This window comes from Echinops telfairi, unplaced genomic scaffold, assembly GCF_000313985.2.
Source record: "Echinops telfairi isolate 266 unplaced genomic scaffold, ASM31398v2 ScPeMD7_7468;HRSCAF=8506_1, whole genome shotgun sequence".
Taxonomy (NCBI): domain Eukaryota; kingdom Metazoa; phylum Chordata; class Mammalia; order Afrosoricida; family Tenrecidae; genus Echinops; species Echinops telfairi.
Window position 1 is genome coordinate 6857644 of NW_022111370.1, and position 13011 is coordinate 6870654.

Below are 13011 nucleotides of genomic sequence, written 5' to 3' on the forward strand. Positions count from 1 at the left end.
GTGTGTGTGTGTGTGTGTGTGTGTGTGTGTGTGTGTGTGTGTGTGACATTCAGTTACAATGTCACATGATAAATGATACTATACTAAGCAGGTCTAATCAAATGTTGGTTGTATTTCTTTTCCTCCATATTTGTAGAGAGAAAATCAAAACCAGGGGTGTAGGTGTGAGGGGGGTTGAGGGAGAACAGCATATCCTTCAGCAGCTTTCTAACTGATCCCAGCAAGTTGCCATTCTTTAGTGCCGTTCCTATAATCAAGTCACCAACCTCCGATGTCTTTGACCCCCTGCAGTTGTGTGTAATCCTGGAGCCCATGCAGGAACTGATGTCGAGACACAAAACCTACAACCTCAGTCCACGGGACTGCCTGAAGACCTGCTTGTTCCAGAAGTGGCAGCGGATGGTGGCGCCCCCAGGTACGCATTCCTATCTTCCTTCTTCGCCCTCCTTCGAAGGCGTGCATCTTCTTGAAGGTGGAGGGCATGAAAGGATGTCAGAAAGTGAGAAGGTGATCATTAATTTCTCAGCAAAAGTAGCTTATTGGGGGAGACCCTGGCCATGCTTTGGGACTTCAAACTCACTGCCGTCATGTTTGTGAAACAGAAACATAAAAACAACAACAACAAAACCAAGCATGACTTATTCCAGGTCACTAAGAAGATCATTAGCCATGTTGAGGCTGGACCTAGCCTCTTCTGTCTCCTTGGCCAGTGGAAATACCATTGGACCAGACAGCTGCCTTCGCAAGGCCTTGTATTTGGGTTGTGCGCTATGTTGCTGAGTTTTTAGTGATAGGAATAACGAAAAGGAAGGAAGAGAAGAAGGCGGGAAAGAGCCAGGGAGGAGGGAGGGGGAACACGCCTTTAAATAAATGTTGCTCCATTGGTGAAGGCATTTCATCTCACACTCTGATCATGAAGAGAACACATAAACGGTCTTATCTCCCTCACCTCCCTAGACTGCAGTTTAGACACTGTCGTCCCCTGCTGGGGTTCTGAAATGACTGCTTCCAGTCATCATTAGTTGTCTTTCTAGCTAAAACATTTCCCCTCCCAGGCATGGGCTGAGCCTCATTGATCATAAAAGCAACACATATCCATTCGCTCACAATCATTTTTATAAAGAGTAATTATGAACACGAGGCACAGAGCTTTCTGAATCACAAAATAGAATGGACACCTTCCGCTCATCATTGGCCTGGGGTCCTACGTAAAATGAGCCTAACGTTCAATGGAAGCAACTAGACAGTTATCTGAGGATATGAGCTTAATTCCACATAGAACACTTACATCCGTATCTGGGGTGGGGTGGGGGTGATGTTGGATTTTAGACTTTGAGAACATTATGTTCCAAATACATGAAATGTGCTTAAATTGCCCTGATGGTCTATTTTAATATCAATAAGCCTTTATGGGGGTGGGAAGAGGTGGGGGGAAGTAGTCTATTCACCTAACCTATGTTTTGAGTACCTCTATTTTCCAACACAGGCATATAGATTATTTGTCAGTTCATTCATTCATTCAACAAGTACTTCTTGAAGTATTGGGGACTCTGAGCACTGGGGGTGGAGGGTTAGGGGGTGGCTAGAATAAAATGGTCAAACCCGTAGCCTTCAAAATCCCCCATTCATCTTATTGGGCCCTCAAAACAATCTTATAAGATATTGATGATCACCTGCATTTCATACCATGGGTCCTGAGGCTATAAGGTTAGCCTTCCTGGCTAGCAATTAAAGGAGACCAGACAGCAGCCAGAGCTGATTTTTTTCTCAGAAAATCCATGCCTTTTCATTGTAGCTAATAGAAAGAATCCAGGCATGTACACTCTAGGATGAACCCATTCTCTTTATCCCAGAGTTGGTGGATAATGTACAGATTCAAAGAAAACGTGCCTGATTTATCATTTTCTGGGCCTGTCAAGAGCAGACTTGCTGGACTTTAGAATGTCCACTACAACCCTTCTTCCAAAACACCATCCGCTGACGTCATTCCCATACCGGTTCCCCTTACCCTTAGGGTGAATGCCCGTAGCTGTCCATCAAAAGATGTGCTAGTCCCTTTGGTGAAACCCTTTGCATGTTGTTGTGGTTGTTAGCTGCTCTTAGTCTACTCAGGCACATGGAGCAGGAAATGTTGCCTGGTTCAGCCCGTCTTCATATTTGCCAGCAAACGCTAGTCCTTCCACCTCACCGACGGATCCCCATGCACTCGTTGACGTGCTGTGTCACCAACCACGACATCCTCTGTGAGCAATTGAGCCTCCTGACAGTGGGTACAAGGCTGGCACACTGGCAGCATTCTGCTGTGATCCATAAGGTTTCTGTTGCCTAGTTTTTAAAACAGATCATGCAGGCCTTTTTGCCTAGTACACCTAGTTAGCTTCCCTGAAACCTATTCACTATGGGTAACCCTGTTGACCAAAGAAATGCTAGTGGTATAGCTTCCAATATCACAATCATATGCAAGCCACCACTGTAAGACAAATGGATACCAGGAACAAATTATTTACACCAGAACAAGAACAAGTGGATCAATAGCAACACAATCTACATATTTCCATCAAACAAACCAAAAAAGAAAAACCTCCCACCCATAAAGTGCGTTCGACTCACAGTAAACCTATAGCACAAGATCGGACCACCTCTGTCCGTTTCCATGACTGGCACTCCAACTGGGCCGTAGAAAGTCCAGAGACATTCTAAAGCATCCAGAGCTTTGTCTTACTCTCATGGAGCAGTTAGCTGGTGCTTTTGAATCACTGGCCTGTCAGTTATCAGGCCAACACTCTGCTACCAGGGCTCCTGTTTTTCATCAACAGTCCGAGTTAATGGAGAGGATGAAGTGGTCTTTGAACTGCACCCCAGTGCCTGTCAGAGGCAGACCAGGTGTTCTGAGAGAACGTGACCAACTTTTCTAACATAGTTTTCCTCTGACCAGAATAGTTAGCAAAACTGGATGTTCTTACTTGCCCTAATCAAGGTTTCTGAAACTATGGGCAGACTCGGGGAGATCAGAGGAAGGATGGACCTGAGTTCTAATACTAGCTGCCTACATTTTGGCAAAACACTAAAATTCTGTGCCCTCCTTTTCTTAGTTACAAATAAAGGATTGTAGTAATTTTCCATTATTTTATATCCAAGGTCAGACTATGTGTATGTCTACTAAGCTTGGGGATTCCTAAATTTCATATTCACAGCTAACACAACTGATGATTCCCCTTCCTTTCACTTGAGCATTTCAGGGTGTAATAGAGCTAGGTTGCAATATGACGCTTAGCCAGTAGATGCAGCTGTTACACAATCGTTCACTCACTTCACGGTACAACATCTATCATTTCTCCAGTACCTTGCAGGCCCCCCAGGGAGTCCAAAGGTCCTTCTTTTTATGTAACTAAAAGGTCCATGTTGTTAGCTGTCATTCCCAACTCGTGGCAACCTAATGTACAACAAGAATAGCACATTACTTGCATGCTCTTCACAAGCACACCCTGGGTATGCCCGAGTCTGTGGTTCTGTATTTTGAGTCCGAACCAGCCGTCAGAGCTCATCTTCCAGTTCAGAATCAGATAAGGTAATCTATCGTGATGCATAGAGATTGTATGGACTAGCTTTTGGAAGTAGATCCTCAGACCTTTCTTCCCAATCTGGCTAAATCTGGAAGTACTATTGAAACCTGTCTACTATGCGTAACCCTGCTAACATTTGAAACACTTGTTAGCACAGCGTCTAGCCTCACAGCCACATGAAAGTACCCTCCATGAGACAAATGGACAGATGGGAGGTAAGGGAACGAGGTAGAACCAGCTAATTAAAATTCCAACATGGCTCGATGATATTTTTAATTCACCTATGAAAGTACTGGCAGCCAGAAATAGTCATAGCTCACCCCTCAAATGCAGTAGTCAGTTGCAGCCCTGTGTATGAAATGAGAAAGAACAGCACAAAATAAATGTATCTACATAGTAAAGAAAAGGAGCCCACGTGGTGTAGTGGTTATGCATCGGACTGCTAACTGCAAGGTCAGGAGTTCAAAACCTGCTGCTCAGGGGAAAAGACCGTTTTCTACTCCTGTAAAGAGTCAAGTCTTGGAAATCATTATGGGCCGTTCTACCTGAGTCGGCATCGACTTGATAGCAGTCAGTGACTGAGCACATAGAAAAGAGACAGAAAAACCAATCAACACCTTTATCCTCTCTTATCTATTTTTGGTGGTGGTGGTGGTGGTGGTGGCGGGGGTGTCAAGTGAAAACAACAGGTAGGGCAGGGTACTATTATTAGTCTATTCTTTTTCATGTTCAAACGCAGCGTCGTTGGAGGGATGGGACTAGTGGCTGGTCACACCCCCACCCCACCCCCCCCAAACCCCGCTTTTAGCCTGGAACTGATCTTTCTTCCCTTCCTCCTATTGCAGCAGAACCCACAAGGCAACCGACCACTAAACGAAGGAAAAGAAAAAACTCCACCAGCAGCACTTCCAACAGCAGCGCCGGCAACAACGCCAACAGCGCCGGCAGCAAGAAGAAGACCCCCGCCGCCAACCTGAGCCTGTCCAGTCAGGTACCTGTAAGTCTCGCTCTCCTTTAGGCTTGGCCTTCCGCCTCGGCTGCCTTCCTAATCCAGGGCCCTGGTGGGAGTCTCTCAGCTGCAGAACCGCCCGGGCAGGTGGGTGGGCGGGAGGGGCTGGGTTGGGGGGCAGAACCCTGCCACGGAGACCTTGTCAGGGAGTTAGAAGGAAATACAGGTGGTCCCCGGATTCCGAATCCCTGAGACAGACATCACCTAATTGCCCCTGTTCTCATTTTGGAAGGATTGAGCGACCCCCTATAGTCCCAACAAATTCTTCATCATAGTCACCTTCAGTCGCTACACTTACAGCTTTTAAACAACTGAAAATATTTCCAGCCTTTACTGGCAGGAAATTCCAACTCTCCGATACCCTGTGGGTAGTACTGCCCCTTTGTTTTTGAGATTGTAATTCTTTAAGGAAGCAGAAAGCCTCCTCTTTCTCCCACAGAGCATCTGGTGGTCTTGAACTACCGACCTTGCAGTTAGCCGCTCTCTAAGCAGGGCTCACGGCTTGCAGGAAACTGCGGCTACCCAAGAGCCTTATGGGCCTGTTTCGACTTACCTACGAATTCAACTGAGGCCCGTTTAGGAAGGGATCACGTCCGTAACCCGGGGATTGCCTGTATTAAGAGTCGGTGCTGCAGTGGGACCTGAATTAAAAAGCCATCGGAGTCACATACAGGAGATATGTCATTTAAGGTTTAATTAAAATATCACTTAGCAGCCTGCCTGGTGGCAGAAGCGGCCGCTCGTCACCCGCATCAGAGACCCTGGGCTCCGCCGGAAATGAGCTCCCTGCGATCCGGCTCCGGCTCCTAATTTGACTGGGGCCTTCCCAACACGGGCGTCCCCTTCTATTTTAAGACCTGGGCAATTAGCTCGCAGCCATTATACGTTTGGCCCAGTGGACTTCCGGCTTTGCCCATTTCATTAGCTCGGGAGGAGAATCAGCCCAGGCCATGAAAATTGGGTCTTGGCTCTCTTTGACCTCTATAGCCTTTTCTTTAATTTCTTGGCAAAGGAAACAGGCCAGTGGGAAGGGGGCATCTTTGGACCCCAAAGCTGACAATCGTGGGGAGTCAGTCCCCTGACAGGGTAAACAGTAAAATGACTCTTCATCTCTTAGGACTTCTTCCCAAACGCTGTCCTTTCTGGCTGGTCCCAAACTCCCTGCAAATCCCTGTCTCACCCCTGGCCTAGTATGACATCGTGCCTCGCCTTTAAAACCTCATGCTCCCTGAAGCATCTGTTTTCCTTTTCCCCTCCCCCAGGCCGGCTTTCCTTCCTGGCAGCCCTGTCTGCTCACTCTGTCACTAGGCACCTGATCATCATTTGAATCCTGACAACTCTTGGGCTCAGTGGATATCCTCTCACTGCTGCCTGCTTCTTGGGAGTGTTCTTGTGCCATGTTTCTGATCCCAGCCAATGCAGAGATCTCCTTGCCATCTCTTTTCCCCCCTGGGTCTCTCCCCACCGCCATCCTCTTCCCTGGCTCCATCTCTCTGTGGGAGTAGAGCTTGCACAGCGTATTTCTGATTGACCTTCAGACATGCTTTGCAAATCTGCCCCCACCCATGTTCTGCCACTTTCCATGGGCCCGTTCTCTTTGGCCAAAATCAACCCTATTGGTAACCTGAGCGTCACCTGAGCCATAGGGCACTTCTCCTATCTTCCCTGGACAGAGCGTAGGCTTCTCATTCCCATCATATTAGAAAGAAGGGGTCGCGTAAAGAGTGACCAGCCTGCGGGGAGAGGCACTCCTGTAATTCTAAGGCCATTGGGAATGGTAGTTCGCAAGCAATGCCAATACCTCCTCTAGTGTCTGAATTGGGCCTTACATCTGAAGAGACGGAGAAAAACGGAATCACTTCTTTAATGTACCGATACGTAATACTCACTCCTGAAAAAAGGACATAGGGACTGCCCATTTACTCCGCATGTGACACATTAGCAAAATGTATTGCAGGGGATTCTGGAACTGTGGCTTAGTTGATCAAAGGCACCATTGCTGGAAGAATTCTGATCAGCTCAACACAGGTTTCCTGACTCCTGATTCATGTGCCCCGCCTGAAGCCAGGCACCAGCAATACCACAATTTAAATAACAACATACTCCCGGTCATTGAAAACCTCAATGGTTCATTTACTAAAGATGGCAAAGAGGTCCTGTCCCTCCTGACAGCTCCCTCCTCTGGTGTCAGCTGCACAGAGTACAGAATTGAGGCTGCTGAGTCCCATACCGCGAGCTATTAGTAATGTCTGCCTTGGATGAAGATGGTGCTTTAGTTGTTGTTTTGTTGTGTTAACTAAATAGCACACTTTTTTCCACTAGTCCATAATTCTCCTCTCCACCAAATTAACAATTGTATTTTAGTGGAAGATACTTGTAACAAGAGTGTCTTTAGTGAGTGGAGATTCTTTGGACTTGTAGAAGACAAGGCATTATTGAAAAATTAACCCGATACCTGAAGCAAGCAATTAAAAGCATTTTAATTAATTAAACCATGCAGATGGCCAAGATAGGCAAAGAGGGCAACCAGGTTAGGGAATGTGAGCATCCCTGTGTGTCTGCTAGTTGAATGAAGTGTAAATGATAAGCAATGTCCTGGCCACATCATTTAACCCTGTCTACTGCAAAACCATTTTACTGTTTCAATAGAAATGCGATCTGTAGATTTCCCTGCCTGCCCCAAAGGCACGGAGAGACTCAGTGAGCAGCTGTGACCCCAGCTGTGGTTCACTCAGCTGCCAGCCGGGCCGTGCGTGCACCTGGTGAGGACGAGGGTTTAATCCTTGGATTCTGCTTCTCACTCCATGAGCAGGGGCTAGGAGCCATCCCGAACTGCAGCCTCAACCCTGGGAGGAATGGAGACCTGTGCCATTCAGCAGCAGTGACCCCTTCTGGCCAATTTAAGGAGAAGCATTGAGGGGCCCTGAAAGGAGTCACTTCCAGTCCTCCTCAGAGGTTGGTGGTCCTTGCAGGGGGGATTAGTGAGAAGATGTGACACGGGGCAAGCGCTGATGGCAGCTCCAGGCCTCTAGCCAAGGAGCAGAGGTCTGCCTCCTGGAGAGCCAAGGGCGTCTATCTATCCGGCTGGGCGACTTGCAAAGCGATCCCCTCCTGCCTCCTGTGGCATGCCCCAGATAGTAGAGATGGGAAGGCAATGTCCTTGCACTGCGGGCATTGGGGGGAGGGGGGGTAATTTTGAAAGGTGGGTGGGTGGGGCAGGGGCTGCCAATGTCCCATACCTAGAAGCAGGTCACGGTATCTCCTGATGCTTTGTGGGAGACTTTGCATGAGACTGCCTGAGCAGAGAGCCACGAGAGTCTCCGGGTCTCCCCGGACCTATCCTCATCCAAAGGCTCAGAAGAACCAAGTGGAGACACGGACATACTTGTGCACGTGGTCTCAGTGATCTAGATGAGTAGTAAGTCCTCACTGCAAACCCGTGTTTCTTTTGTCGGTCACCATCCAGCAGTCACGTCTGTGCACACATGCATGTACGCATACCCAGTAAGGGAACTGGCGACGGATGCATTTTACTTATAAAATGAAATCGCATTAAGGTGGCGTCTCAACTGAAGTTTGCGATACTTAAAATTACTTACACCTGGGTATCTCTTCCCAGCACTCTGTAACACAGAGACGACGTACCAAACATATCACTGCTATAGGTCAGCCCCCACGTGCCATGACTCCACCCACTCTTCTTACAGCACTTTTCTTCAATGACTATTGTTTTCCAATATAACACATCGGGAAGGTTCAGAACTTTCCTTCTCAACGCACGCTTCAGTTGGCTGCTGCTTCTTGCTGGCCTTGTCCCTGAAAATGCTCACCTTCTCGTGCTCTGCCGGCCTCTCTGGTTCACTTTGTGCTCATGACACTAATGCAGAACCGCGGGCGGGCTTCTAGCCTCCCTCTGATGCCCCCCTCAGAACTTCTGCATGCATTTGCCAAGCCCTTCAGAGGACACAAGTCACCAAATGAGATTAACCGTTCATGTCATTCTCTGGCTAAATTCAGCGTATCTTTGCCGTTCACCTCTGTTCTTGATTGTCACATGGTTTCCTAACTACGTGGCCCTGGATTATACTGAAGACCATCCCCCTTGCCCTCAATGGGTCAAATGGCAGCTGCCCTTACCTAACTCAGTAATGCTTACATTTCTATGACAGTCAAGTTCCATCGACAGCCCTGTTGGAATTCCTACCACATTGTGTCTTACCTTCAAGAGCCCTCACGAGTCACTTTACCTGTCAGCCCCAGGCCGGCTTCTTCACTACACGATCCAGATGTTCTTGGATGTGCACATCGGCATATCCTACCAATACCTTTACCAATACCTTCATGGCTGGGTTTACCAAAGGCATACTTCGGGCATTTACTTCATCTGGGTCATGTCTGTTGATAATCATTTTTCATCAATTCCCAAGAACGATTAGGCGGAAGGAAACTTTCGGGAACCTGCTGATGATCCCACACCACCCCCAACCCCACTAATTCTAGAGCTTCTCATTCTGCCACTGGGTGTGGGGAGGAGGGGAAGCGCAAACAAAACAACATTCTGAATGTCACAACAGGCCAGGTGATAAGGGATTTAGTCAGGGATCGCATCAAAATATTCAGGGGGTGATTTGAGCGCCCCCTGGATCTTCTCCGGGCCAAAGGAGCATTTTTCTACTGTACCGCTGAAGAGCATTTTTGCCCAGCTGTCACAGCACCTTATAGAATTGGTCTCCTTAGCAGGAAGCCCACCATTCCAGCTCCAAACACAACCTGACCCTGGCCTCCAGCGGAAGCTAATAGCAGTTGGTCAGCCTCGTGGAATCACTGCGCTTTGAAGTGGAATAATGCTCAGAGCCTGCCCAGAAATGTCCATCTCACAGGTGTCCTGTCCCATGCCCAGGTCACCCATCAACCCCATATGGTCCCCTTTGAACAAAGAGGCCGGAGCTGTGCCCTGTGTATGCATCTTTCTCCCCCGTCCCTGTGCCTCTCCAGGTGTGGCCTCCAAGCTGCTCCCAGCTACAGTAGGTGGCTTCCTTGTTTGCATGGAAGGGCAAGTGTGTGCTTAAACCAGTGATTAGATGGATTCTTCTTGTGCGCTCCCCTTTTTGATGACAGCCAGCTTCATCTGGGCTAATTCTAATGAGTGCTCTCTGTCTTCCTTTTTATGGCACCAGCTGGACAGACTGGTCCTGTCTCTCTACAGCCCAGATTGGTGGCAGGGTTGCCTGTGTGGGGATAGGTGACAGGCACCACGAAATAACAGATGGTAAATGCAGGGCTTGTTGGCAATCAGCAGGTTTTCCGCTAATGACTTAATTAGCTATGCAAATTGTCAAATCAGTGTGAACATTGTTTTTATCTGAAAACTTTACCTAAATTAATTACCATAATTAAGTAGCAGAATGTCAAGGATATTGGCTGCATTAAAAGAGGGCCTGGCTGAGTAGAGCAAGGAATGGCTCTGTCTCCAATTAGAACCTATACCATCCTTGGGACAGAGCAAGTCCATTTGGAAAGAGAGGTGGGATGATCACAGGCTGGCAACTTACAAATATCTCTGCTGGCTGCTTCAGGCTCTTAAAGCCATTCTACTTGCGAGGCCCCAAGTAAGGTGTTTGGACAGTCAGCCAAGGATCTCACAGAAGGTTCCTTAAAACCCTCTACCACAGCTCCCTCACCCACTGCAGTGGGTTAACTATGTGGCTTTAAAATACAAATTTTAACCATGTGGCTTAAAATATATTTTTTTAATGGCAAATCCTCCCTCCCACCCCCACCCCCCACCCGTTTCTGCAGATTGCTAGCATTGCTCTTTCTCCCATGTCAGGCTGCTGGCTCAAGACATAGACTGGTTGTTACACCACAGGAGGCGATATTTATTTCCCATAGAAATCAAATGCGTGCCCTTCCCGCCCGCCCACCTCCACACCTGACCCTGTTGTACCTAAGCGTGTCTGTCCTAGCTACCCCGACACCTCCCACGATTATTTGACGCTGAGCTTCTCTCTCCCAAGGTTCCCCTGTAATAATGTCAGGCTGCTGTTCACAGGACGTGATGGTGGTAGGAGAGCCGACTCTGATGGGAGGAGAGTTTGGGGACGAGGACGAAAGGCTAATCACTAGATTAGAAAACACGCAGTATGATGCAGCCAACGGCATGGACGACGAGGAAGACTTCAACAGTTCACCCGCCTTGGCAAACAACAGCCCTTGGAACAGTAAACCACCTGCCGCTCAAGAGACGAAATCAGAAAACCCCCCAGCCCAGGCCTCCCAATAAGAGCGTCAGTTACTAACGCCCCCAAACTACTATCAGTAGGCCAGTGGGTCAGAATTTACTGTTCCAGATCTTTGCTTAACAGGAGAGAAAAGAGGAGAAACACAGAAACTTGTACGCGCCCATACCTATTTCTAAACCATAATGATCTAATTTTCTTGCTCTAGGTATTATTATTACTCCCTCTTTCCCCCACCCCGCTCCCCACTTTTTTTTTTCTATTGAGAGGATTGTTCCCGCTAAGCTTCTGCAAGCCTTCCTTAAAGTTCTTTGCAGGTGATGCAGATACTGGCACTGATTGTAATTGCTAGTTGGCCTCCAGGCGGGCTAGTCACACCTGGTTTGTGTTGAAGTTCCTTTTTGTGCACCCAGCAAAGGCCATATTGCCCATACGTCTTCAGTGCTCAGGATCTCGTGAATGATGCTGACGACTTTTTAATATTGTAAAATATTTTCTGCTTTTCGACTTGCATCTGAAAGTTTCTCGTTTCCGTAAAAAAAGAAAAGGAAAAAAAAATCCACTTTGGGGTCCATTAATTTCCAGAGACCTTTCTTTTCTTTTCCTTTATACCTTCTTTCACTGGGGAACAGCTAAGAAGGGGCCCTGTTTGCAAGTGGATGTCAGTAGGTTTTTGAATGGTGGTGCCTGCCTGCCGGTTGAAACCAGAAGGGCCGTTTGGCATCACCGAAGACACCAGGGAAGAGTTTGATGGGCAAGACACTTGGTCCCTTGAAAAGGTCTTGTAAATTTGCTGTTGATCCAAATCTTTTCAAGCCATGTAATCCCTTGATTATCACTTTTTTTTTTTGGTGGGCAGTTTAATAAACCTGAAATCTTTTTGTGTTTTATTACGATGATTATTGTTGTACCTGAGTTGGCTGTTCTTTCTTTTCATAGTCTATTTCTTGTATAATATTTTGTAAAGCCCTCAGCTGACTCTTTGATGGGGACTTTTCTCTTTTTGGGGGGGTGGGGGAGAGGGGCGATTCCAGTGTATTTATGTGAAACTTTATAAGAGAACTAATTTTTCCATTTGCATATTAATATGTTCCTCTACACATGTAAAGACACAGTGGCTCCGTGTGTTACCAAACAGCTGTATTTTATGTATGCTTTACTGATAAGTGTGCCAACAATAAACTGTGTTATCAACCACAGCAAGCGGAGCTGGCTGTCTGTTCGTATGGGGTAGAAAGTTGCCTACAGGTGCACATGGGGAGCTTGGATTTATGGTTCAGACTCAGCTGGGCTGGAACTGGTACACCTGGGCTAACTCTTTGATTGTGGGCCTCGGCCTGCCCCACTCACTGCACTTTCCTTCCTAGGCAGGCTTGCACTGTGCTCACTGAGCGACGTGATGAGAAGACTGGGCTCTAGGGACTTGCCATCAAATGGATGACAATGGCTCCCCTAGGGGGTGCCAATGGTTAATGTGCTCGACTGAAAACCAAAAGGTTGGAGATTGAGTTCTAGGGCAGTGGGTCTCAACCTTCCTAATGCCATGATCCTTTCATACAGTGCCTCATGTTGTGGTGACTCCCAGACCATAAAATTATTTTGGTTGCTGCTTCATAACTGTCATGTTGCTAATGTTATGAATTGAGTGACCCCTGTGAAAGGGTCATTTGACCCCCCAAAGGGGCTGTGACCCACAGGTTGAGTACCGCTGATCTAGGGGCACCTTGGAAGAAAGGACTGGCCATCCGCTTCCCCAAAAACTGAGCTATGGGAAAGCCAATGGAGCACACGTGTGCACCTTACCTACTTGGGTTGCCATGAGTTACAGCAGTTCCATCTACTGAGTGCTTCCTCTGCAGCAGACAATTGGACTTGACGTGCTTCGTGCCCCACAGCCCTGCTTCCCATTCATCCTTACAATGGCTGCACAGAAGAGGCATGAGTTGCCATTTAAGGAATCAGGCTCACTTGCCTATTTTTTTCCCAAGACATATGCTACCTAGAACCAAAGCCAAACTCATTGCCACCGAGTCGATTTTGACTCATAGAGACCCTATAGGACAGGATAGACCTGTCCCAATAGTTTCTGAGATTGTAACTCTTCATGGGAGTACAAAGTCCCCTCTTTCTCCTGAGGAGTGGCTGGTGGTTTCTCAGGCTGACCTTGCAGTTTGCAGCCCAAAGTGTAACCCCTATGCCA

At 47.6% G+C, this 13011-nt stretch overlaps 1 protein-coding gene across 11 annotated transcripts in view; it reads left to right on the forward strand.

Moving 5' to 3' along the window:
• Positions 1–11810, forward strand: part of LDB2 (LIM domain binding 2) — a 439908-nt gene extending 428098 nt beyond the window's left edge. The window contains exons 6-9 of one of the 11 annotated variants that reach the window (XM_045284397.1): positions 292–415; positions 4409–4560; positions 9473–9596; positions 10625–10790. In XM_045284397.1, the coding sequence (XP_045140332.1) occupies positions 292–415; positions 4409–4560; positions 9473–9596; positions 10625–10698 (474 nt within the window). In that variant the 3' untranslated portion in view covers positions 10699–10790. Of the gene's footprint in view, positions 1–291; positions 416–4408; positions 4561–7384; positions 7528–9472; positions 9597–10589 lie in introns of all 11 variants that reach the window. The other 10 variants (XM_004707765.2, XM_045284400.1, XM_045284399.1 and 7 more) reach the window with 10 other exon arrangements.
• The last annotated feature ends 1201 nt before the right edge of the window (positions 11811–13011 follow it).